General features: G+C 38.4%; 1 protein-coding gene across 3 annotated transcripts in view; it reads right to left on the bottom strand.

Moving 5' to 3' along the window:
• UBA2 (ubiquitin like modifier activating enzyme 2) overlaps nucleotides 1–27987 on the bottom strand; it is a 56603-nt gene that overhangs the window by 17433 nt on the left and 11183 nt on the right. For all 3 annotated transcript variants that reach the window (XR_004988543.2, XM_036441171.2, XM_045582569.1), the window contains 8 exons: nucleotides 26352–26473; nucleotides 24712–24779; nucleotides 22717–22838; nucleotides 15012–15111; nucleotides 13940–14106; nucleotides 9406–9499; nucleotides 9194–9306; nucleotides 3811–3966 (listed from right to left, as the gene is read on the bottom strand). Coding sequence is in view for 2 of the 3 variants with exons in the window: in XM_036441171.2 (XP_036297064.1) it covers nucleotides 3811–3966; nucleotides 9194–9306; nucleotides 9406–9499; nucleotides 13940–14106; nucleotides 15012–15111; nucleotides 22717–22838; nucleotides 24712–24779; nucleotides 26352–26473 (942 nt within the window). In the remaining variant the exon portion in view is untranslated. The remainder of the gene's footprint in view (nucleotides 1–3810; nucleotides 3967–9193; nucleotides 9307–9405; nucleotides 9500–13939; nucleotides 14107–15011; nucleotides 15112–22716; nucleotides 22839–24711; nucleotides 24780–26351; nucleotides 26474–27987) is intronic.

The raw sequence follows: 27987 nt of genomic DNA on the forward strand, positions 1-27987 counted from the left end.
TTAGGAGGCCAGCATTACCCTAATCCCAAAACCAGATAAAGACCAAAGAAAGAAAATTACAAGCTAAAATCACTGATGCACATAGATGCAAAAATCCTCAACCAATTTTATTAGCAAATCGCATTCTGCGATATATTAAGAAGATCATACACCATAACTAACTGGGATTTATTCCAGGGATGCAAGGTTGGTATAAGGCTTGCAAATCAATAAATGTACATCACATAAGCAAATTGAAAGATAAAAATCTCGTGATCATATCAATAGATGCAGAAAAGCATTTGAAAAAACCCAACACCTGTTTCTGATAAAAACTCTCAGCAAAGTGGGAACAGAGAGAGCATATCTCCATATGACAAAGGCCATATGACAAACCTAAAACAAACATCAAACATCATACTCAATGGGCAAAAACTACAATCATTTCCCCTAAGAACAGGAACAAGACAGGAATGTCTGCTTTCAGCACTCTTATTCAACAAAGTCCTAGCCACAATGATCAAACAAGAAGAAATAAAAGGCATCCAAATTGGAAAGAAGTAAAACTCTCATTATTTACAGGTGATAAGATAGTGTACATAGAAAACCCCAAAGACTCCACCAAAAAACTATTAGATTTAATAAATGAATTTGGCTGTGCAAGAGGATACAAAATCAACAACCAAAAATCGATGACCTTTTTATACACCAAATAATGAATTCTCAGAAAGAGAAACTAAGCAAATTAAACTAATCAATCTCATTTACCACTGCATCAAAAAAATTAAGATACTTAGAAATAAATTCAACCAAGAAGGTAAAAGACTTGTACCTGGAAAACTATGAGGCATTGAAAAAGAGATAGAAGATATAAACAAGTGGAAGAATATATTGTGTTCATGGATTGGTAGATTCAACATCATTAAAATACTATCCAAGGCAATCTATAGATTCAGTGCAATCTCTATTAAAATACCAAAATCAGCCAGCTGGGTCTGAGTCACCCCTGCTGCCACCGCCACTCAGGTTCTCTCGCCTCATGGTACACCTGTGAGGCGGCCTGCAGGCCAACGTCTCCTCAGCATGGGAGTATATCCATACGACCAAGGTTGAGCAAGTGAAATTACTTGACCGAGCCGAAATCAGTTTGGCTCAGTGGTAGAGCGTCGGTCTGTGGACTGAAAGGTCCCAGGTTCGATTCCGGCCAAGGGCATGTACATTGGTTGCGGGCATATCCCAGGTAGGGGGTGTGCAAGAGGCAGCTGGTCGATGTTTCTCTCTCATCGACGTTTCTAGCTCTCTCTCTCTCTCTCTCTCTCTCTCTCCCTGTCCTCTCCGTAAAAAATCAATAAAATATATTAAAGAAACAGAAATTACTTGACCGATTCAGTACCAACAAGTCATTAATAGGAACACTATATCTTACAGCCACACATCTATTATTTATAGACTCTCAGCAGAAAGAAACCTGGATTTTGCATCCTCATATTGGCTCAGTGGAGGAACTGGCTTTGATGACTTTTGGATGCCCACTTGTCATTCAGTGCAAGAACTTCAGGATTGTGCATTTCATTGTTCCCAAAGGGATTGCCTCGATATTTTACAACTCTATGCTACAACTGTCAAAACAAGCAAAATACGAAGATCTCTATGCGTTTTCTTATAACCCCAAACAAAATGATTCTGAATGACTGAGAGGTTGGGAGCTTATTGACCTTGCTGAGGAATATAAGAGAACGGGTGTACCAAATTCAAACTGGCAGTTGTCTGATGCCAACCGAGAATATATTTTATTGATTTTTTACAGAGAGGAAAGGAGTAATTGTTGGTAGTTCTGAGTTCCATAGCGTAGCAAGGGAAAATTTCAGTTCTTTCCTACTATCATCAAAATAGGAGAGAGGAAAAGAGAGGGGGAGATAGAAACACCAGAGATGAGAGAGAATCACTGACCTACTGGTCTCCTGCACTGGGGATACAGCCTGCAACCTGGCATGTGTCCTGACTGGGAATCAAACTGTGACTTCTGTTCATAGGTTGATGCTCAAAAACTGAGCCACACTGGCCGGGCTACTGTGTTTTAAAAATCCAAGAACTGTTTCTTGCTTTCTGAACTTTCTAGATAGTTTTCTATTTGTGGAAGTGATTGACTTATTTCTCTAAAGATGCTAAAGATTTTTAAAAAAGAATTCTTATGCCCTCACATTAGTTAACCTTTGTTTAGTTTCTTTTTTTTCTTTTTGTTTATTTTGTTTGTTTTTTTTTTGTTAGTTTGTTTTTCATATTTTTCAGATATCTGATTCTTGGCCTGCCTCTCATATTTAAGAGTGAGATACTACAAAGCTGTTGAGAAGTTTATATACATACCCAGTAATCCCACTCCTAGGATTATATCCCAAGAAACTAGAAACACCAACCAGAAAGGATATATGCACCCCTATGTTCATAGCAGCACAATCTACAATAGCTAGAATTTGGAAACAGCCTAGGTGCCTGTCAGCAGATGATTGGATCAAAAAACTATGGTACATCTACACGATGAAATATTATGCTGCCATAAAAAAGGAATTCTCATCACTTGCAGCAACCTGGATAGAATTGGAGATCATGCTGAGTGAAATAAGCCAGTCAATGAAAGAGAAACACCACATGACCTCACTCATTTATGGATAATAAAGAACATTATAAACTGATGTCTCGTTGGCCATTCAACCAATCAAAGTGCAAGATGCTAATGATATGCTAAGGCTGCTCATCCGCTCGCTATGACATGCACTGATCACAGGGGGACAGACCCTCTGACTGGTAGGTTAGCATGCTGCTGGGGTCCAGCCAATTGGGACTGAGTGAGATGGGCCAGACACACGCTGGACCTTCCCACAGTCCTCCCCAGCTGGCCAACCTCCCACGTCCCTCCCTGACCCTCATTGTGCATGGGTGGGGTTCCTCGGCCTGGCCTGCACCCTCCTGCAATCTGGGATCCCTCGGGGAATGTTTTGGCCTGAAGCTATGACACACACTGACCATCAGAAGGCAGATACTCAATGCAGGAGCTACCCCCTAGTCGTCAGTGAGCTCCCACAAGGGGGAGTGCTACAAAGCCAGAAGCTGAGGAAGCACAGTGGAGGTAGTGGGAGCAGGCCTAAGCCATCAGCTGGACATCCCCCAATACTTACACTCCCAGATTACAAAAGAGCTCAAGCGGAGGGACTCCCCCACCCCGAGTGCAACCAAATGGGGTGGACTGAAGGGTCTCGGGTTCGATTCTGGCCAGGAGCACATGCCTGGATTGTGGGCTCAACCCCCTGTGAAGGGTATGCAAGAGGCAGCCAATCGATGATTCCCTCTCATCATTGATATTTCTATATCTCCCTCTCCCTTCCTCTCTGAAATTAAAATAAATAAAAAATAATATATATATAAATAAAAATAAAAAATAAATGCTGCATCTCTTCAACAAAACATCACCAGACTCTTTTAGGATACTCCCTATCTGCCAAAAATACAGAATTTATACACTGTCTGGGAAATAGTGAGCAAAGCGTTTCTTGTTTGCCAAGATACTGTACCACCTCTGCAATACCCATGGTGCATTTTGTAGACAAATGCAGTTAATTCTTTTCTAGGACATGAGGCACGTATTCTGGAATAACAGAGAAAAAAGTCAGCAGGATCCTAAATGGTAAAGTGATCAAGGATATCAGAGCAACACACTTCAATAGCCAGAGTCTTTCAGACTAATTATGAGGCTTTTAGTTTGCAAAAGGAAACTTGAGGTTTTTTCTTTTAGGAAAAGGAACAAAGTTGTGAAAGATAATTAGCCTCTGCACTTACCTTATCCTGTAATGTGAGAACAGTCACTTTATGGACATTCAGTCGCACAGTCACCTCTGGCTTGCTGGCACATACGTAACAATTAAGGTTGGGGGGATCCAGTGCACAAGGCACAAGGAGCTTCTTCCTTGGGTTTGGTTGTTTATTCAAAAAAATCTTTGGAGGAGAAAAAACATAAGTAGAAATCAGAAATTTAAGCCACAGTTTTACACAATGCATCTGAAGCTTACTATCTTTTATTTATGTTATTTAACAATGACAAATATTCCCTTCTAGATGGCAAACAGAATAAGGAAAGCATGACCTTAAGAGCCTGATTTCCCAAACTTCTTTTCAAATAAGCTACCACATAGGAAGGAGTATGGGTGGAAGCTGAAGAGAGCAAAGAGGAAATAGTGATGGAAGAAATAAAATAAAATTTAAAAATTAGCTACCATGTAAAAGGCCTTGGCTTACTGAAAAGAAATTTACTTATTTAGCAAACTAAGGGCTTAGCCATCATTAAATCAGTTTTTGGGTGCCTTCCTAGTAGTTATTCTTATCAATTTTAAGCTAATTTCTCAACTAATGCTTTCACAGATGTATGGAACCAATGTGCTTACCTTCCTTTTCAAATTTTCTATGACTACAATATTAACATTTACATAATTAAGAGGGGAAAAATAATGTATTTCTGGCACTATAAGCACCTAGTTACCATTTCTCTAATAGCCAAACAATAAGAACCAATGAAAGTAAAAAAAAAAAAAAAAAAACTACACTGAAATTTAAAAAGGTGCCTGGCCAGTGTGGCTCAGTGGTTGACTATCAACCCATGAACTGAGTTTATATGTTGGATTATCTATCAGGGCACATGCCTAGATTGTGGGCTCAATCCCCAGTAGGGGGCGTGCAAGAGGCAGCCGGTTGGTGTTTCTCACTCATTCAGGTTTCTCTCTCTCTATCCCTCTCCCTTCTTCACTCTCTAAAAATCAATAAAAATATATTTAACCGAAACCGGTTTGGCTCAGTGGTAGAGCATCGGTCTGCGGACTGAAAGGTCCCGGGTTCGATTCGGTCAGGGGCATGTACTTTGGTTGCGGGCACATCCCCGGTAGGGGGTGTGCAAGAGGCAGCTGGTCGATGTTTCTCTCTCATCAACGTTTCTAGCTATCTATCTCTCTCCCTTCCTCTCTGTAAAAAATCAATAAAATATATTTTTAAAAAATAAAATAAAATAAAATAAAATATATTTTAAAATAAATTAAAAGACCCTAAACTCATACTACTATGAAGCTTGGAGAACACTAGCCAGATTCAATACAAAGAAATGTCAGGACAATACTGAAAGCTTACATACAATTCATCTTGTGACTACTAGGTTCTGTGGTATTTACTAAGATTAATTAATTCTAAAGAGAAAAGTCCCATAGATTCCCACAGTAAATTCCTTGAGAGACAGTAAGACATAGGAAAAGACCTCCTGTATTAACAGTATTACTGTTTCTAGCCCTTATACTAGTGGGTCTGGAAGCAGAGTACAATGGGGGAACAGATTTGATCTTGAGCTTCACTGAAAAGGTAACTGTGTCTAAGCAAATTGACAATAATGAAATCAAGCACTAATACTACTAATATCCAGGCTAACACTATAACCCATCCTGAAATTCATTATGGACAAATAAAACCCAGGAATAAGTATCATTAGCTCAAGAAAGAATAGAGCTGAGATGGCAAGGAACCAATAAGGATGTTACAGGAACAGTAGATATTTTAATAAATTCAACAATTAGTAATGTTTGTGAGCTCAAAGGGATATTGTAGCCACAGGATAAATTAAGGCTTCTATAAAAAAGGTAGAAAAAAGTGAAGTTCTTAGAAATTAAAAATACGTTAAGTAAAAAATTTTTTCCCTTGTTATTTTTATTTTCTTTATTGATTAAGATATTATATGTGTCCTTATCTCCCCCCTTTAGCTAAAAAAATTTTAATAAAAAGATGGCAGACTGGCAACATGATTCTACATCAAGCATGTCAAGCTTGCAGCCCACGGGCGGCATATGGCCCATAGCGAATATTTTTGTGGCCAAGCCAATATAATGTTCTAATAAAAATTCTGTAACTTAATCTTTACAATATCCTGTTATACATAATTAATAACAAACTACAATGTTCGCTAATGACTACTATAATCGTGTTGCTCTCATTTTCCTTAGGCTTCTTAGCGCAGGCGCACCATTTCTCTCCACTCATAGTAGCAGTGAATATTTTAGCAGCCCATTAGTCTTGGACAGACTTGTTTGGTGTGCACAACAGGAAATATTTTATTTTTGGAGAACAAGAAAAATAGGTTTATTTGTGTAACGCTTATTAATTTATGCAGTTATTAAGTGACTGATAAGTTAATATTCAAGAAAAATGTTAACTTTTATTAAAATGTCCTATTATTTTAACAATTATTTATTTTATCCCTTTGTATTCAGCATGCCTCTATCGAAATAAACCTACATTTCTATTGAAATTGAAGCTTTTGTTTTTTGTGGCCCACATAAACTACAACTTATTTGGCCCTTAGCCTTTGTGTTTGACATGCTTGTTCTATATTCCTTCACCTTGAAATTTCATGAAAACAGTAAGATATTTAAATACTACATCAGCTGGAACCAGTTTGGCTCAGTGGATAGAGCGTAGCCTGTGGACTAAAGGGTCCCGGGTTCGATTCCGGTCAAGGGCATGTACCTTGGTTGCAGATACATTCCCAGTGGGGGGCGTGCAGGAGGCAGCTGATCGAAGATTCTCTCTCATCGATGTTTCTAGCTCTCTATCCCTCCCTTCCTCTCTGTAAAAAAAAAAAATCGATAAAATATATATATTTTAAATACTACATCAATAATGGCACTAAAGCCCTGACCAGCATGTCTCAGTGGTTAGAATGTTGGCTCAAACACGGAAGTGTCAGTTTTGCTCCCGGGCCCTTAGGGCTCAATCAGAAGCTAACCAGTGGATATCTCTCTACACTCCCCACCACCAACTGGCTGCCACCTTCTACTCTCTCTGAAAAGCAATGGAAAAAATATCCTCAGGTGAGAAAATTTTAACAGCAACAACAAACAAGGGCTAATGGCACTGAAATACACAGACTAGGGTTAGTTTTTTGTAAACAGAAATTCTTGAAAGTAAATTGATCCTTTTATAAAAGGAGAAACTAAATTGCAAAAAATATTGGCCACAATATGTTTAAGGAGATTTTTAATTGCTCAGCTAGTAGGAAATCAAAGCACCTCAGATACACTAACTCAATACAGAATGAAAGCAGGAATCCACAGAGAATATCCAAATGGCTTACTCTTGAGATACACCTAAGAAGGCACACAAAACAAAGACTTGCAAGCGAAGAATAAAGAAGAGGAGGAGCCAAAACTGGTTTGGCTCAGTGGATAGTGTCGTTTTGCGGACTGTAAGGTCCCAGGTTCGATTCCAGTCATGGGCATGTACATTGGTTGCAGGCACATCCCCAGTGGGGGTATGTGCAAGAGGCAGACTGGTCAATGTTTCTCTCTCATCAATGTTTCTAGCTCTCTATCCCTCTCTCTTCCTCTCTATAAAAAAAATCAATAAAATATATTTAAAAAAGAAGAGAAGGAAAGGTTCCTCACAGAAATTATAAGAAAAATTATCTCAATCTTAGTACATCAACGAGAGGAAACTTCCTTTATAAAATTACAGTAATATAGGGCTCATGCACATGCAGATTTGCTGTATGAATATGTATGTGGGTTGAAAAATTAAAAAGTTTTAAAATGGCCCTGGATTGGTCAGACCCTACGGCACCCAGATATAAGTAAACATAAATCCTCTGAAGAAATACATCTTTAAGGGGTCCTTAAAGAATTATTAAAAACAGAGTTTTAACAAATACTAAGTCAGTTAAAAAAACACAAATTATAGCAAGCCCTCAGAATACATTAAAGATCTGTTCCTACGGCGCAACGTAAAGATTTTCGTGCCCTAAGTGGTGTGGCTCAGTGGATAGAGCGCTGGCCTGTGGACTGAAGGGTCTCAGGTTCGATTCTGGTCAAGGGCATGCACCTTGGTTGCGGGCACATCCCCAGTGGAGGTGTACGGGGGGCAGCTGATTTATGTTTCTCTCTCATCGGATGTTTCTGACTCTCTATCCCTCTCCTTTCCTCTCTGTAAGGAAATAAATAAAATATATATTAAGAAAAATTATTTTCGCTGTAAGTCAGAACCCACCCACATAAGCACCTACGTCACTCACATGGAGCACATACACAGCAGTAATGAAGTGAAACAGTAAAAAAAATTTAAAAGAAAGGTAACAATTCCTGACCTTTATTTGTGGTATATAATAAAAAACATAAAGCACATACGTCGAAATGATGAACTTTTAAAAAAATAAATAAATTGGAGTTAGCGACATAACCACAAAACAACATACATGTACATCGAGTTCAACATAACCAGAGGACTGCCTGTATACACCTCACAGACAAACAATACGTATTCCTGTACTTTGAGAGAGATCTGGCAGACATAACAGTAGACTCATTCATAGAGATTTCAGGCAGTAACATTATCAAATAATATAAAACAGGTTTAAAGTATAATGATTAAAGAATATAAAGGACTATACATGGGGGTGTAAAGCACAGCATAGGGAATATAGTCAATAATCTATATTATAAAAACCTAGTGGGCCGAAACCAGTTTGGCTCAGTGGATAGAGCATTGGCCTGTGGATGGAAAGGTCCCAGGTTCAATTCTGGTCAAGGGCATGTCCCTTGGTTGCAGGCACATCCCCAGTAGGGGGTGTGCAAGAGGCAGCTGATCAATGTTTCTCTCTCATCGATGTTTCTAACTCTCTATCCCTCTCTCTTCCTCTCAATAAAATACATTTTTTTTTTTTTAAAACCCTAGTGGCCCTAATGCCATAACGACCAAAGAGGTCACCAGGAGGCTCTGCGCGCGGTGAGGCACTTGCGGGTGGGGAGGTGGGTCTTGTGCGATTTCACACTCTGGGTCATTAGTATTGTAATAACTACATATAGTGCGAGGTGGGTATTGAAAATATTGAGGGTAACACTATGTAAAAACATATGATTATCTAACCACTATGCTGAACACATGAAATATAATATAAAATGTAAACTGCAATTGGAAAAAAAAGAACAGGGGACTATAAAACCAAACAAAATTAAAAACCCATAAAAAACTCAGCATTCACAAGGTAACTGGAACAATTATTTTTTCACTGCTTTAAACCAGTTTCATAAATTTTTTTAAAAATTATCAGTTTAATGTGTTTTTTTAAATTGTTTTTTCTCTGCAAATATGTATTACTTTACAAAGATAGTGAATAAAAAATACAAATTGAAATACTCACTGTTCTACACTGGTCTATTTTTCCTGATAAAATCTTCAATCCTTCCAATACTATTAACCCAGCAATCACCGCATTAGTAGTAGCGATAGCAGGAATAATGTTCCCTGCCATTGCTAAAAAGACATTAAAAATTTTAAAAAGAGATGAATATGCTTAAGTATTAAAATAGAAAATAATAGTATTTTAGATGTCACAACTGAAGTACAACTTACATTTTATATCAAATCTGCTCTTCATATTCATACTGAAAATATGCATCCTCAGGTTTGCAGCAGAGGTGACAAAATCCATTGCAGATGGGTCATCCTGCCAATAATTTAAATTTAACTTAATTTAATAAGTCTCCCCGCAATTTTACTAATTTGATTAGTATTACTTTCAGAACAGTACCTTTACATGTTTATAACATTGCAGTCAGTCAACTAGAACATGAGATGGCCTTGCAGGAGATAAAGCCTTACAACAGCATGGAGATTGGGTAAGTCTCATCATCAAATCTTCTGACCCAGGAATGCAATCTGACAAGAATGCCATGAGCCACCAGGAACTAATAGGAACTTGGACACCAATTCTATGAATTGACAATGACAATCTTTTCCTGTGTTTATAAGTCAGTACAGGCATACCTTGGATACAACAGGTTCCATTCCAAACCATAGCAATAAACATTTTGCTGGTGGAGGGTCTTGGCTTCAATTTGTTAAAAAAAAAATAACATTTACCCTAGCTGATGTGGCTCAGTTGGATGGAGTGTCATCCTGTACCACTGGTTTGATTTGAGTCAGGGAACATATGGGAAGCAACTTACTGATGTATCTCTCTCACATCAATGTCCCTCCCTTCTTTCTTCCCTCTCTAAAATCAACTTAAAAAGAGAGAACACAACATCCGTGAAATGTAACAAAGCAAAGTACAATAAAATGAGGCATGTAGCCATAACTAGTTTGGCTCAGTGGATCAAGTGTCGACCTGAAGACTGAAGGGTCCCAGGTTCGATTCCGGGTCAAGGGCATGGACCTTGGTTGCGGGCAAACCCCAGTAGGGGGTGTGTAGGAGGCAGCTGATTGATGTTTCTCTATCATCGATATTTCTAACTCTTTATCCCTCTCCCATCCTCTCTGTAAAAAAAACAATTTATATATATATATATATTTTAAATGAGGTATGCCTATGAGAAGGTTGTTTGACAAACAGATTCCAGGCAAAAAAAAAAAAAAGGGGCCTTTTTTTTTTTTAAAGCTGTTCAGATAGTCTCAGAAATACCTGGACAACTCCTTTTGGCTTTCCATCTCCTTCATATATACACCACCGCACTACATTTGCTATTTCTTTTCAGAAATGACAATACAAAAAGTTTCCCCCTGACAACTTATATTCTTCATGAGACTATATCCTAGTCACTATAATTAGATTTCAGCAAGGTTTCCTGCTTTCCTCAGAAGATTCTATCCTACCCTATAATTCAGAAGTACAAAAGAAAGGGAAAAAAAATGTTACCCCTTTATATATTTACTAGGGACTTGTTGCAGAAATATTCCTTTAAGACTTCCAGCTGGCTTTCCTCCCACCAATGCCACCTCTCCCGCCCCCCCACCCCACCTTTCCCACAGTGGTGGGAAGGGTGGGCCCTCAGCAACCACCACCGCTGTGTGCTCATCCCGCACACCCGACCTGCTGCTGCCTCTGGCCGCACATTCGCCACTACTACTCGCCTTGCCCTCGCCCTCGCCCCCGCCCCCGCCCACTCACCCTGCCAAGGCCACCTCACCCAACCCCCCATTGCTAGTGCTTTCCCTCCTGCAGCCCCAGGCACCTTGCTTTCCACTTTCCCTCCCTCTTCCTTTTATGTTGTCTTCAGTCTTCACTCCTCCCTCCCTGTGTATGCAAATTAACCGTCATCTTTGTTGGGTTAATTTGCATTCTCACGCTGATTGGCTGGTGGGTGTAGCAGAGTGGTGGTTAATTTGCATATTATTATGTAGGATTGGTTGGCTATGAAACTTCAGCAAATCAAAATTCCCTAATCTATTAAATATTGGGTCGGCAGCTAAGTAATTGCGGGTTTCACACATATATGGCTTCAGTTGAATTTTTACGTTTGCAGACGTAGTACAAATGTAAAACACGTTTTGTTATTTGATAGTTGGCTATTCAGCTGTTAATCAGTAAAAAAAGTTTTTTGATCTGTTTTGTAGTTTTCGTTTGGCGTTCGTTGAAAAATGGAAAATCAAAAGGAACATTTTTGTCATATTTTGCTTTTTTATTTCCGCAAAGGGAAAAATGCATCGCAAGCTCATAAAAAGTTATGTGCTGTTTATGGTGATGAAGCCTTAAAAGAACAGCAGTGTCAAAATTGGTTTGCCAAATTTCGTCCTGGTGATTTTTCACTCAAAGATGAAAAACGCTCTGGTCGTCCAGTTGAAGTTGATGACGCCCTAATCAAAGCAATAATCAATTCGGACTGTCACAGTACAACACGTAAGATTGCAGAGAAGCTTCATGTATCACATACATGCATTGAAAATCACTTAAAACAACTTGGCTATGTTCAAAAACTCGATACATGGGTTCCTCATGAACAGAAAGAATCACAGTTAACGCAACGCATTAGCAGCTGTGATTTGCTAAAGAAACGTAATGAAAATGATCCATTTTTAAAACGACTGATAACTGGCGATGAAAAATGGGTTGTTTACAACAATATCAAGCGGAAAAGATTGTGGAGCAGGCCAGGTGAACCAACTCAAACAACATCAAAAGCTGATATTCATCAAAAGAAGGTTTTGTTATCAGTTTGGTGGGATTACAAAGGAATTGTCTACTTTGAACTCTTACCACCCAACCGAACGATCAATTCTGATGTCTACATTGAACAACTAACAAAATTAAACAATGCAGTTGAAGAAAAGTGGCCCGAATTGACAAATCGAAAAGGTATTGTATTCCATCATGACAATGCAAGGCCACACACATCTTTGGTCACTCGGCAAAAATTAACGGAGCTTGGTTGGGATGTTTTGCCACATCCACCATATAGTCCTGACCTTGCACCATCTGATTACTTTTTGTTTCGATCTTTACAAAACTCCTTGAATGGTAAAAATTTCAATGATGATGATGATGTCAAATCGTACCTGATTCAGTTTTTTGCTAATAAAAACCAGAAGTTTTTTGAACGTGGGATTATGATGCTGCCTGAAAGATGGCAAAAGGTCATTGATCAAAATGGGCAATACATTACAGAATAAAGTTATTTAGTTCCATGAAAAAAATTCTTTAGAAAATCCGCAATTACTTACTTGCCGACCCAATAGAAAAATTATATAAACACTTCAGAATGTTGTGATTGAAATTAGGTTGTTTCCAATCCTGAGAATTAGGTCGAAATATTTAAAGTATCCAACTCGGTGTCTATTGGTTACTTCCCTAAGCAACTAGCTTATCACACCCCTTAAGTGTAGATTTTACTCAGAGGGTAACAATTCCCACTTCTAAGGTTTCACTTTCTAGCCCCCAAATCCCTGTTGTAACAATAACAATGAAAATATTTTTAAAACATAGTTTCTCCTAATATAAAATATACCTAAAGACTGTTTACAAGAATCCCTAAAAATCTAAATTCACTATCTTCATTTTAGATGTCTGATTCAACTACAATTCCAAAATTTGCACAAAGTTATCATATTGTTTGCTAAATCTAACAACACTTTTCCGCTTACTTTAAAATTCATGGAAAATCTTTACTATTACAGGAAAACATAAACTTTGTAACAGATGTATCACTGCCTTGGAAAATATTGACTGCAATTAGAAATAAACCTCAAAATATGACATGTAGCTCTGGCTGGTATGGTTCAGTGGTTGGGCATCCAGTGCACTGAAAGATCGCTGGATTCTGGTCAAGGCACAAGCCGGGGTTGGGGGCTTGATCCCCAGTAGGGGGTATGCAGGAGGCAGCCAACTGACATTATGCTCACATGTTCCTCTCTCTCCCTTCCTCTCTAAAAATCAATAAATATATTTTAAAAACATACTTCTACATGTAAAAAAATATGACATCTAATTGCAAAATGTTATTACATATTAATTTGTAGGGATAATTACATGTCATTTTTGTACTGACGGGTCTTAGACTTCTAAAACAGTTATTATGCCGAAACCAGTTTGGTTCAATGGAAAGAGCGTCGGCCTGGGGTCGATTCCGGTCAAGGGCATGTACCCTGATTAGGTGCACATCCCAGTAGGGGGTGTGCAAGAGGCAGCTGATCAATATTTCTCTCTCATCGATGTTTCCAACTCTCTATCCCTCTCTCTTCCTCTCTGTAAAATATCAATTAAATATATTTTTAAAAAAATAAAAGTTATTACTATTGCAACAGAAAGGCAATTTTATTTCTTTCAAGGTTAAATGCCCCAAAGCTATTGTCACCAAAAGGATTTTGATTTATATTAAATCTATACCACCCAGGAAGCTTTCTTAAGTCTGTAAAACATTTTACCACAATATATTCACAATATTTCTTTTATCAATATAATTATAAACCATGAGCACATTAGAATCTAAATAACATTTTGTGATATTGCCGGAATTCATGTATAGAAAATTCAGTTTAATGTAGAAATTAAAGATAAGAAGATGCAAACATTATGCCCTCAAAACCTGGCAAAATAAACAATATTCAAAAATGACTAGCTCCTGACTATAGTTCAAAAACTAAAATATATGCTTGATATTTCAAAACGAACCTTGTCCCAAATGAGCTCAGCTCCATCCCCCTTTTCTGCTAAATGATCTCTCAAAGTCTCGATGCTCTTTGAAAAAAGACATGCATAGCTCTTTACATCTAGCACTTGCTGGTCTTTTAGACCCAACTGGGGTTCGTTTTGTTGATCTGCTGCATTGATTTCTTCTCCTAAGGGAAAAAAACATTAGAAATTTCACATAAAAAGTATTAGACATCATTCCTCTACTGTTTAACAATTCAATGCCTGACCAATAAGAAAGTAATATGAAACAAATTGTACTGAAGTAATTATCACTATGATACAAATATGTATATAAGGAAATTGCTAATATTGAGATGGGAAAGGTACAAGACTGATTCAGAACCTCAAAAGGTTATTGGGGGATTCAAGGATATAATAAAGATGATGAACATTATGCCCAGCACATAGTAAGCACTCAGTAAGTGCAAACTATTAGAGCCATAATCCATCACTATAGAAAACTGCTCCAAACTGACATCCCTAATCTCCTGGGACCGTTTAATATCCAATGTGCTGACCACTGCTGTGTATACATCAATTGCAATACAATTCAGATAAAGCAGAGGGACAGTGTGTTTAAGGGGAGTGGGATAAGGAAGTTGTCATTATTGCAATAGTTTTACTCACATTTAGAATTACAAATGTTTCTGGCTTAAATCTTAAAGAAATAATCACACAAGTGAACAAAGATGTAGGTACATATATACTCATCACCACATGGTGTTTCAGGGAAAATGAAACAACTAAATGTTAACTGATAAAAGACTTGTTAAGTATTATTTACTAAAAAGAGTAACTCATATGCCTCTATTATGTAAAGTGCACACAGAACTCCTTGTGCCTATATGCATAGATCTAATTCCCAGACATTCCCTAAAACATAGTGACTATTTCTCTACGTAATAAGATTTCCAGTGATTTTCCCCTTCTTCAAACTTTCTCTCAATTGTTTGAACTTCTTACCATGAACATATACTACTGTCAAGAAACAACAGGGCTAAAGACTGAGGTTCCGATTTAGGTATTCCAAAGACTAAAATGTATCCTTTACCTTGACTCTGTACTTCAGCCCAGTCCAATGGAACCGGAGGTTTCCTTTTCCGCCACAGTTTGTCCATTGTCAACAGATACCTGATATCATCTTTAAAAAGCTTTAAAACAAACAAACAAAAAAAACCCATGAACCTTATAGTCCCTTTGCTGATAAGTCACCAAAACTTCATTGGTGCCTTATTATCAATATTACATTATAATATCTTCTGATTTAAAGACATGCTGTATACCAGTAGAATAATGTTTTTTAAATTTTTACTTATTGACCTGAGAAAAAGAGAGAAACATAGGTTTGTTATTACCTTCTTCATATGTTCACTGGTTGATTCTTATATAGCCCTGACCAGGGATCGAACCCACAATACTCTGACATATAGAGACAACACTCTAACCAACTAAGCAACCTGGCCAGGGCCTAGGCTAACAAATTTTAGAAGAAAAGAAGCTCAAAGAGATCCAAGATGGCGGCATACGTAAACATCTAAACTGCTGCCGTTCACAACAATTTCAAAACTACAACTAAAAGACAAATGTCTATCACCCAGAACCAGGGAAAGCTGGCTGAATGGAAGTTCTATGACTAGAAGGAAAGAACAATCAGGGCACAAGCACTGAAAAACTGAGGTACGGGGACAAGCACGCGATCCGGGCTGGCAGTGGATCCCAGCTGGAGACGGACGTTGCTTTATTCAGCCCAGAAAGAGACAAGCTCCAGATCTCTCCAAAATCCAGTTTCAGGGGAGAAGCTGGACTGTCTGCTATTGGGTCAGAAAGTGAGGGTGGCTTGCTTGCACAGCTGCACACAAGAATAATTGTTTGCTGTGCTGGGGTGCGAGATGAGGGGATGTAGTCAGACAGGCAGAGAAGGCTCACTGCCAGCCATCATTATTTGGGACACCCTAGCCTAGTGAAGCCCTGAGACTCCGCCCCGTACAATCTACAAACACACCCAAGCTCCAAGCAGCGGCCTTTGCATATGAATAGCCCTCTCTATTGTAGTTTAACCTAGCAAACTTGCAACCCAGTGCAGACAGCTCCAAAGCCTCCAACCTCCAAGCAGGACTGTGGTTCTCGCTGTAGCTCCTGTTGGGTGGCCTCAGACAGTACCTGAACTGCACCCCATTGGAGATCCAGAAGCCAGTGTACCTAGTGGTCAATGTGAGAAACCAGATTTCAACTCCTCACATCCATAAGTGACACATTTGGGAGGCATACTCAGTGAGCACCAAACAAGGCCTGCACCATAAGCATGTCTCCAGCACAGTTCTTCCAATAAGGACACAGTGGGTCCTCACAGCCAATTGGCCTGGAGGTCAATTCCTTCCAGTGTACCAACAGCAATCAAGGTTTAATTACACTAAGACTTTGCATCAGCCCACAAAGGGGTTTACCAAGAGAGACCACCTCAGGTGATTGGGGAAGCTGAGCTACTGGCACTTATAGATCACTGACCACACAAAGCCACTCCATCAACACAAGGAGGCAGCCAAAATGCGGAGACACAGAAGCATGTCACAAATGGGAGAGATGGAGAAAAGTAAACTATTGGAAGACTTAGAGTTCAGAACCACATTTATAAGGTTATTCAAGAATTTTCTAAAAACTGCTGAGAAACTTGAAGAGACCTTCAAGGCCTTAATGAGAATGCCAAACAGAAACTATGCAGGAAAGAAATATTCAAATGATGAACAGAAAGAACCTACAACCAAGATTACTCTACCCAGCAAAGCTATCATTCAGAATTGAAGGTCAGATAAAGAGCTTCACAGACAAGAAAAAGTTAAAGGAGTTCACCACCAAACCAGGATTACATGAAATGCTGAAGGGTATTCTTTAAGAGGAAGAAAAAGAAAAAGGTAGCCGAAACCGGTTTGGCTCAGTGGTAGAGCGTCGGTCTGTGGACTGAAAGGTCCCAGGTTCAATTCCGTCGGTCTGTGGACTGAAAGGTCCCAGGTTCAATTCCGGTCAAGGGCATGTACATTGGCTGCGGGCACATCCCCGGTAGGGGGTGTGCAAGAGGCAGCTGGTCGATGTTTCTCTCTCATCGACGTTTCTAGCTCTCTCTCTCCCTTCCTCTCTATAAAAAATCAATAAAATATATTAAAAAAAAAAAAAGAAAAAAAAAAAGAAAAAGGTAAAGGTAAAAATTATGAACAAAAAGACATCAAATACACACCTACCAACAAGTGAATCTAAAAATCAAGTGAATAAAAAATCTGAAGAACAGGATGGACTGGTGAATATAATATTAGAATCAGGGGCATAGAAAGGGAGTGGGCTGACAATTCTCAGGGGGAAGAGGGTCTGAGGGGTGAGGGAAGAGTTTGGACAGTGGCAAGGGTAAGGGCATGGGATGGGGTAGGGAATCAGGTGAAGGGGAGCTTTGTGGGGGGCCAAAACCGGTTTGGCTCAGTGGATAGAGCGTTGGCCTGCAGACGGAAAGGTCCCAGGTTCGATTCTGGTCAAAGGCATGTACCTTGGTTGCGGGCACATCCCCAGTGGGGGTGTGTGTGTGTGTGTGTGTGTGTGTGTGTGCAAGAGGCAGCTGATCAATGATTCTCTCTCATCAATGTTTCTGACTTTCTATCCCTCTCTCTTACTCTCTGTGAAAAATCAATAAAATATATTTAAAAAATAAATAAATAAATAAATAAAATTTAAAAAATAAAGCCTGACTGTATTCAAACATTAAAAAAAAAGGGTGGGGGGTTACAGGAGGTTGCCCTTCAGACTACTCTGCTGCTACACAATTCCAGAAGGTACTGCCCCATGTTGCTCACAAGAGGAACATTACGTGCTAGAGTGGTGCACTGCATACCCTATATATCCTTATAGTGACACTACAGACTATCTTCTAATGGATTCCCACTGTCTCCATATAACCTGGAAAGCCCTGCCTGAACCAGCCTCAGCTTACCTTTCCCATTCTCTTTCCACTCTCCCCTTTAATGGGAATCATTTCAGTATTGTAACCTGAGACTTTCTTTGTATATGTCACACTCCACCCTTATTCTTTAAAATCTTAATTCACCCTAAGAAATGTCACTTCCTCTGGAAAGCTTCTTTTGAACCCTTATACTAGGTCTAATAATGTCTAATAATAAGGTTTAATTTACTAATTATTAAAGGATTTCAATGTAAATGAACTTAATGTCTTAACACTGAACTGAAATTACTTGTTCAGCCCGTCCCTTCGATAGCTCAGCTGGTAGAGCGGAGGACTGTAGCTGATTTCTGAAATTACTTGTTCAATGTTTGTCTTTCCCCTCCAGACTTTGAGTTTCCTATAAAAAGCAGGAACCCTATTTTCTGTCTTTTTCCACACTAAATCTCCTGTACTTTCAAAGTAGTGTCTGACACACAGCAGATGCTTTAAGTTACCTGTTGAATAAAAGAATGGAAATGTATATCATATTGGAATGGAAATAGATAGACACCAGTTTGGAAAATACTGTCGCTATCCATATCACAGTAAGTGCATTTTAATTATAATCAAAATAAAAAACTTTTTTCCTCCCAAGGAAAAGGCAATGAGGAAGTAAATGCAATAGGTTTAAGAAAAGTCAACCTGCACAGTAACTTGGGAAGAAATTGAAACAGTCTTCAAAAAGCTTCCAGCAAACAAAAGCCCAGGGCCAGATGGCTTCACAGGAGAGTTTTACCAAACATTCAAGGAAGAACTGAAACCTATCCTCCTCAGACTATTCCAAAAAATCCAAGAGGAAGGAACACTTCCAAACTCCTTCTATGAAGCCAGCATCACCCTAATACCAAAACCAGATAAAGACAACTCAATGAAAGAAAATTACAGGCCAATATCCCTCATGAACATAGATGCCAAAATCCTCAACAAGATTCTAGCAAATCGGCTCCAGCAGAGCATCACAAAGATCATACACCACGACCAAGTAGGATTTATCCCGGGAATGCAAGGATGGTACAATATCCGCAAATCAATAAACGTGATACATCACATAAACTAATTGAAAGATAAAAATCATATAGTCATATCAATTGATGCAGAAAAAGCATTTGATAAAATCCAACACAATTTCCTGATAAAAACTCTCAACAAGATGGGAGTACAAGGATCATACCTCAACATAATAAAAGCTATATATGATAAGCCCACAGCCAACATCATACTCAATGGGCAAAAACTAAAACCATTCCCTCTAAGAACAGGAACAAGACAGGGTTGCCCACTCTCACCACTCCTGTTTGACATAGTACTGGAAGTACTAACCATTACAATTAGACAAGAAGAGGATATAAAAGGCATCCAAATTGGAAAAGAAGTAAAGTTATCCTTATTTGCAGATGACATGATATTGTACATAAAAAACCCAAAAGACTCCATTAAAAAACTAATTGACTTAATAAATGAATTTGGCAATGTAGCAGGATACAAAATTAACGCCAAGAAATCTATGGCATTTCTATACACCAATAGTGAACTTGTAGAAACAGAGGCTAAAAAGGCAATCCCATTTACCATCACACCAAAAAAATTAAGATACCTTGGAATAAACTTATCTAAGGAGGCAAAAGACCTATACACGGAAAACTACACGACACTGAAAAAAGAGATAGAGGAAGATGTAAACAGATGGAAGAACATACCATGTTCATGGATTGGTAGAAACAACATCATCAAAATGTCCATACTTCCCAAAGCAATCTATAGGTTCAATGCACTCCCAATTAAAATACCAACGGCATATTTCACTGACCTAGAAAAAACTCTTCAAAAGTTCATTTGGAACAACAAAAGACCCCAAATAGCCACAGCAATCCTGAGAAAGAAGAGTAAAGTAGGAGGGATCTCAATACCAGATTTCAAGCTGTATTACAAAGCCACTGTTCTCAAAACAGCCTGGTACTGGCACAAGAACAGACATATAGATCAATGGAATAGAATTGAGAGCCCAGATATCAACCCAAATCACTATGCTCAGTTAATATTTGACAAAGGAGGCACGAACATACAATGGAGTCAAGACAGTCTCTTCAATAAATGGTGTTGGGAAAATTGGATAGATACATGCAAAAGAATGAAACTGGATCACCAACTTACACCATACACAAAAATAAACTCAAAATGGATACAGGACTTAAACATAAGATGGGAAAACATAAAAATACTAGAGGCATCCACAGGCAGCAAAATCTCAGACATATGCCAAAAGAACTTCTTCACTGATACTTCCCCAAGGGCAATGGAAGCTAAAGAGAAAATAAACAAATGGGACTACATTAAAATAAAAAGCTTTTTTACAGCAAAGGAAACCATCAACAAAACAAGAAAGTATGGGAGAACATATTTGCAAATGTTATCACTGATAAAGGTTTACTCTCCAACGTCTACAGACAACTTATACAACTTAATAAAAGGAAGATAAATGACCCAATTAAAAAATGGGCAATGGATCTAAATAGAATCTTCTCAAAAGACGACAAAAGGAAGGCCAAGAGGCACATGAAAACATGCTTAAAGTCACTAATTATCCGAAAAATGCTAATCAAAACAACAATGAGGTACCATCTCACACCTGTCAGAATGGCCCACATCAACAAATAACAAATGACAAGTGTTGGCGAGGTTGCGGAGAAAAAGGAACCCTCGTGCACTGCTGGTGGGAATGTAGACTGGTGCAACAACTGTGGAGAACAGTATGGAGCTTCCTCAAAAAACTGAAAATGGAACTCCCATTTGACCCAGTAATCCCACTCCTAGGAATATAGCCCAAGAAACTACAAACATCAATCAGAAAGGATATATGCACCTCTCTGTTCATAGCAGCACAATTTACAATAGCTAGGATTTGGAAACAGCCTAAGTGCCCATCAGCAGATGATTGGATCCAAAAACTATGGTACATTTACACAAGGGAATATTATGCTGCCATAAAAAAGAAAAAAATTCTCATCGTTTGCAGCAACCTGGATGGAATTGGAGAACATCATGCTGAGTGAAACAAGCCAGTCAATGAGAGACACCACATGACCTCACTTATTTATGGATGATAAAGAGTATTATAAACTGAAGAACCAAAAGATAGATATAGAGACAGTAAAGCAACAAGCAGACTGTCAAATTACAGCAGGGAGGTTGGGGAGATCTGGGGGAGATAAGAGATCAACCAAAGGACTTGTATACATGCATATAAGTACAACCAATGGACACAAAACTCTGGGGAGGGAGGATATGTACGGGAGGGGGGGGGGAGCAAGGGTATATGTACAAAAATAATAATTTAATAAAAAAATATATTAAATTAAAATAAATAAATAAATAAATAAATGAAAGAAAAGAAAGTCAACCTGCGACATCTGTGGACAGTGAGCAAAGAGATGAAATGCAAGCTGGATGAAGTGATAGGCCATTTGCTTTTACAACAGTGAGACCTGTGCATGTTAGGAAGCAGACAGCAGGTGCAAGGAGAGATCTAAGATGCAGGGCAGAGAGAAAATATTGTTTGAAAAATAAGGTATAAAGGGAAGGGAAAATAGGAGGTAGAAGAGTTAGCCTTTTTTTTTTTAAAAATATATTTTATTGATTTTGTACAGAAAGGGAGAGAGATAGAGAGAAACATCGATGAGAGAGTCATCGATCAGCTGCCTCTTGCACACCCCCTACTGGGGACATGCCCACAACCAAGGTACATTCCCTTGACCGGAATTGAACCCGGGACCCTTCAGTCCCCAAGCCGACGCTCTATCCATTGAGCCAAACCGGTCTCGGCAAGAGTTAGCCTTAACTCAGAGAATTTTCTCAAACAGAAAAAGAAAAAAAAGAGTTTGCAATGAAGTGGGATAGTATTCTCTTAATAAGTAAATTATTGTATATGCAATGGCTTCACACCTTTAACGTATCTTTAATGTCATGTGCTTAGTGAGAGTCGGAACAATATATTAGGCAGTTTAAGAAGAGATGACAGTTTCCAGTATCTGTTAGTTAAACTCAATAATACTAAGGAGCAAAGTAAAAGAAATAAAAAGACTTTAAAACACATATTTGAGCCGAAACCAGTTTGGCTCAATGGATAGAGCGTAGGCCTGCGGACTGAAAGGTCCCAGGTTTGATTCCGGCCAAGGGCATGTACCGTGGTTGCAGGCATATCCCCAGTAGGGGGTGTGCAAGAGGCAGCTGATCGATGATTCTCTCACATAGATGTTTCTAACTCTCTATCCCTCTCTCTTCCTCTCTGTAAAATCAATAAAATATATATATATTTAAAAACATATGTGAGGGCCTACACTATAATTAAGTAGATCCAATTAAACAAACCTGATTATTCTTCTAGAAATATTTAGCAATCAAATAATATATACTAATGAAAAAGGATTCAGCCAAAAATAAGAGGCTTTGGGATTCAAAAACAAGTGAGAACATGTCAAACTGCCAACAAAATTTAAGCATGAAAGGTGTATAAGACGAGAAACAGCAGGAACCAAAGGTGTTATAAGAAAAAAAACTTTCAGTGAAAGTGAGAGAAGAGGAGACAACCAAGAGTGTATAAGCCTCAGTATTTTACCTCCTATACAGGTGCTACACTGATTTAATAGATGCCAAAATTTCATAACCTCTCATCTTGACTACATCAATAAATGTGTTATGACAGTATTAGGCACAAAAAGCTTAATTCAATTTCACATATCATTTTTCAAACAAATCGAATCCATAATAAAGTAAACCTAACCTTGGTAAAAAGTTTAACTGGATCATATCCAGTTGATTTAGCCCATTCCTTTGTGGAAATACGCTTAATGTCACCATCTTCATTTGATGCTCTGACCCTGGCTTCAGCTTCCATTGGTTCCCCTACAAAAGAAACACCGCTTTAATTTTCAACTGTAATAAATACAGAAGTAAGCTCTCATCTACCTTTGGTGGTAAAGGGTCACTTTTGGACATCTGAAACATTTTTAGTTCAAAGAGAAAGAAAAATAACATGTGCATTGGCATTTTTATTGTTGTACCTGAGATTCTGATGACCACAAGTAGAGCATTTCAAAATATAACCTATAATTAGATCTGGTAACAACTCCCAGCTCTTTTGCTAGGTTAGTGAAATTTCTCTGCACCCTGTTCTCACCAGTATAAGTAAACTATCCATTTTGAAAAGTGTTTTAAATATAAATACATCTTAAGTATATATATTATCTAGCATATAACTGCATTCTCCCTCCTAAAAATATCAATATTAAATTAGCAAAATAACGGTGCTCACTAATAAGATATCACAAACAGCGGCCGGACCCAGAGCAGCTGTGCATGGAGTGGCCAGGAGCAAGAGGCCTGTGTCTTTTGTTTGAAATGTATCCTTGGGAATGTGGAGGTATTATTGATTTGAGAAAATGCTAAGTAATTGATTTGCTACCTGAAAAATTTAAAGTTCTGAAAGTTTAAGGTCTCTTGCCACAAAGAGGTTTTAAAGCTAACACCTTAATTTTAATGAAGAAAGGGGAGGACAAGCCCTTCCCACCCATAACAGATAATCCAACTCCAGCCAGCAGCTATCTTTAAACAATGTGTTCATTTACACTTGAATGGCTACGCTTTTTGATAGCCTAAGGGCAAATTTACATGTAAAAAGTTTGCTTCTCAGTTCCCAGGGCAGAAAAAACAAGGTTTAAAATTATTAGATTTTAAAATTTATTCTTAAAAATATAAAAGTTTATTAAAAAAACAAACAAACAAGGAGCCGAAACCGGTTTGGCTCAGTGTTAGAGCGTCGGTCTGCGGACTGAAAGGTCCCCGGTTCGATTCCGGTCAGGGGCATGTATGTTGGCTGCAGGCACATCCCCGGTAGGGGGTGTGCAAGAGGCAGCTGGTCGATGTTTCTCATTGACAGTTTCTAGCTCGCTCTCTCTCTCCCTTCCTCTCTGTAAAAAATCAACAAAATATATATATATATATATATTTTTTTTTTTTTAGAATTTAACATTTTTATCTGCTTAGCAAAAATTGAAGCTGAACAGATGATTTATCAGGTGAAGTTATTAAACCACTATTAGTACAAATGAATATAATGCCATACAGATTTAATGAATATGTCATTTTCCCAGAGACAGTCTTTAGCTTAATGCTTTGGTGACATCCCTGGATTCATTATGCCCTGTTTGGATGATTGCTGAATAGTCAAGTTATTCTTCCAAAGTTCTCTCCTTGACACGGGTTTCAGGGAACATTGGCCTTTAAATCTTGAAGACTGGAAGTGGAAATGACCCATCCCACTGGGTTGGCTTTGAAATCCTGGATTAGAAGAGATTTCCCTGGGTTTTCCTGGTCCTGAGTCACATCATTTGGCTGATTAAAACTTCTTTTCACTCCAGATACCCAGCAGCTATAACCTCTTCTTTCCCCTGTGCTGAGTTTTGAAATGATAACAGGTAGTGCTATCTCTCATTCCTTGGGTACCATTCACTTTCCAATTCATTGCAATCTGATTTCTCCCTTTCCACTTCATTGAAACTGCTTTGGCAAAGGATAACTTTAAAGTTGTAATAAAATATATTTAAAAAAACAAAACAAAACAAGGAAATTAAAAAAAAAACTGATTGGGGGATGGGGAAAGGGCAGAGGGTGGGGTGGGAACCTGGTGGAGGGGGAAAAAATGAGGAACTTTTGTAATAATATGAACAATAAAGATTGATTAAAAAAAAAAAAAAGATATCACAAACAGTTTACTCACAGGAAGCTTCAGGATCAGCTCTGTCAGGAGATACTTCCTGATCAGCATCTTCTTCCCCAAACAACTGGCTATAATTTGAAAGCAGTAAATATTTATGTCCAACAAAACAGTCTGAACAAGTGTTTACTTTTGCAATTTTCTTCATAAACAGCTAATTTTATTTTTTTCCCTCTAAACTATATTTTTATTGATTTCAGAGAGCGAGGGAGTGACAGAAATATCAGTGATGAGAAAGAACCAATTGACTGCCTCCTGCATACCCCACAATGGGTACTGAACCCACAACACAGGCATGTGCCCTGACTGGGAATCAAACTGTGACCTCCAGGTTCATAGGACACCATTCAACCACTGAGCCATGCCAGCCAGGCCACAAACAGCTAATTTATTTTTTAAATTGATTTCAGAGGGGAAGGGAAAGGGAGAGAAAGAAACATTAGGTGCGTGGGTGTGACACCACCTAGGCTTTTATTATATAGGATAGTAAACTGCAATTCTCTTTTACTAATTATAACCACCCTAACAAAGTTTCTGATAAGTATTCTTTAAAACCATCAAGGCCCTGTGTCTAGTGTGCCTCAGTTGGTTGAGCATCATCCTGTACACTGAAAGATCGCGGGTTCAATTCACAGGCAGGGCACATGCCCAGGTTGTGGTCTGGATACATGCAGAAGTGGCTGGTTGATTATTTCTTCCTCCTACCCCCAACTCTTGCTCTAAAATCAATGAAAAATTTTAATTCATGAATTAATTTTAAAATATATTTTTTTTTTTACTGATTTCAGAAAGGAAGAAAGAGGGAGAAACATCAATGATGAGAATCACTGATTAGCTGTCTCCTGCATGTCCCCTATTAGGCATTGAACCCACAACCTGGGCATGTGTCCTTGACCAGAATCGAATCCAAGACCCTTCAGTTTATCTCCAATATCACATGAAGTTCACTGCATACAATAGGCATGCAATAAATGTTGGCTCAATTTAATCCAAGAACTATCACAAGGAAGCTATTTTTTTAAAAATATATTTTATTGATTTTTCACAGAGAGGAAGACAGAGGGATAGAGAGTTAGAAACATCGATGAGAGAGAATGATCTATCAGCTGCCTCTTGCACACCCTCTACTAGGGATGTGCCCGCAACCAAGGTACATGCCCTTGACTGGAATCGAACCCGGGACCTTTCAGTCCACAGGCCGACGCTCTATCCACTGAGCCAAACCGGTCCCGGCCACAAGGAAGCTATTAAAGTGTCCCTTCACCATATTTAAAATAACATTCAGGCCTAGCTGGGTTTGCTCAGTGGATAGAGCATAAGTCCACAGATGGAAAGGTTCGATTCCTGCCAATACATGTACCTCAGTTGCAGGCACTAGTCAGGGCATGTGTAAGAGGCAAACAATGGATGTTTCTCTCACATTGCTGTTTCTCTGTGTATGTCGTCCCCCCCTTCCACTCTCTCTAAAAAAAAAAAATCAATGGCAAAATATCCTCAGATGAAGATTAACTCTCCTTCCCCCACTTCCCTCCACAAAAAATTTCACTATGGATACACTCTCTCCAAGACTTTAAATAAAAAAAAGACCCCATTTTCTATCATCAGTACTAAAAATATGCCCAGAAATATACATATATTCTTACTTGAACAAATACTTTGCCCAAACAATGCAATGAATAGGTTCTGAAGGTGTGTTACGAATTGTACAGCCAGGAAAAGTTCTCTGAGTTGGTTTGGGATGACATTCATAACATTCAGTCACACCCTGCAAAGTCAGAATGTGAGAAAAACAGTTACCCCACAAGGGTGGTTTCTCACTAAGGTAATATTTTCATAAACATTTCATTCATTCATCTCCATTTCAACTGAATTGTATGCTGTCAAAGAAATTTTAAAATATTAGTGACTACAAAACCCTTACACTTTAAAGAGAAGCAATTATAACATAAAAACTAACTGAATCAACCGTAGTCACAGCTAAAACTAAGCCATCTCCAATATCACTGGGCTCCTCTGACTCCTGAACCAGTGACCACTTACAACAGCAAAATAAAAATTACCAAACCTAAATCTCAAATATGGGAATTTTATCTTGATTACACCAAAGAGAAAGAAAGATTACTACCAGAAAGATAGCTTTCCAACAATTTCTCTCTCAAAGTCGTGAAACTCAATTATTTAAATACTAGAGGCCCGATGCACAAAGATTCATGCAAAAACGGGCCCTCCTTCCCCTGGCTGCCAGCACTAGCTCTGGCAGGAGCCGCCTTCCCACACTGCCCAGAGGCCTGGAGCAGCTGGGGTGGTGAGGAATGCCTGGATCCTCACCATGGCACTCAGTGCCATGATGAGGATGGGTTAATTTGGATGTTCACTCCCGATTGGCTTGTGGGTATCACAAAGGTACGATCAATTTGCATCTTACTCTTTTATTAGTATAGATTATTCATAGCCTTACCTTAAAAACTAAATAAACTAAAAGAAATTATGTATTTCAAATTATGTATTTCCTATCCAGATACATGGAAAAATACTAAGTATTATCAAACAAAATAGAAATATTTTTCATTTTGCTGACAGGGTTACCTTTTAAGTTACATTGTAAGAAATCCCTAGAAGTCTACAGCACCTGAGATAATTTTTCAAAACCATCAAATGAATCTTTTACCTCTCAGCCATTCTCAAGCTCAGTTTTAATACAAACTAGCATCTCAGAATCATGGTAATGAGAAGTACCTTTCAAATAACGAATGGTTAAAGAATCATAACCTGCAAATAGTGTTTTAATACCAAAACCGGTTTAGCTCAGTGGATAGAGCGTTGGCCTGTGGACTGAAAGGTCCCAGGTTCAATTCCAGTCAAGGGCATATACCTTGGTTGCAGGCACATCCCCAGTAGGGGGTGTACAAAAGGCAGCTGATCGATGTCTCTCTCTCATAGATGTTTCTAACTCTCTATCCCTCTCTTTTCCTCTCTGTAAACTATCAATAAAATATATATATATATATATATATATATATATTTTTTTTAAGTGTTTTAATATTAACTATAGCAGATCCAGGGTTTTCCCCCTAATACCATTTCTGGGGCTTTCCAATATGCTTTATTGAAGGCAGTCATATGGAGGCAGTTATCTCCCATTTCACAGCTGAGAAAAAAAGAACAACTACATTGACTTATCAACAGATCTGAAGGCCTCCACTGATTTCATTAAATCCAATATACTTTGATATTACAAGTCTGCAGAAAGATCTTCTATAATAAAAAAAGTGTAATATG

The sequence above is a fragment of the Pipistrellus kuhlii genome, unplaced genomic scaffold, assembly GCF_014108245.1.
Source record: "Pipistrellus kuhlii isolate mPipKuh1 unplaced genomic scaffold, mPipKuh1.p scaffold_m20_p_17, whole genome shotgun sequence".
NCBI classification, from domain to species: domain Eukaryota; kingdom Metazoa; phylum Chordata; class Mammalia; order Chiroptera; family Vespertilionidae; genus Pipistrellus; species Pipistrellus kuhlii.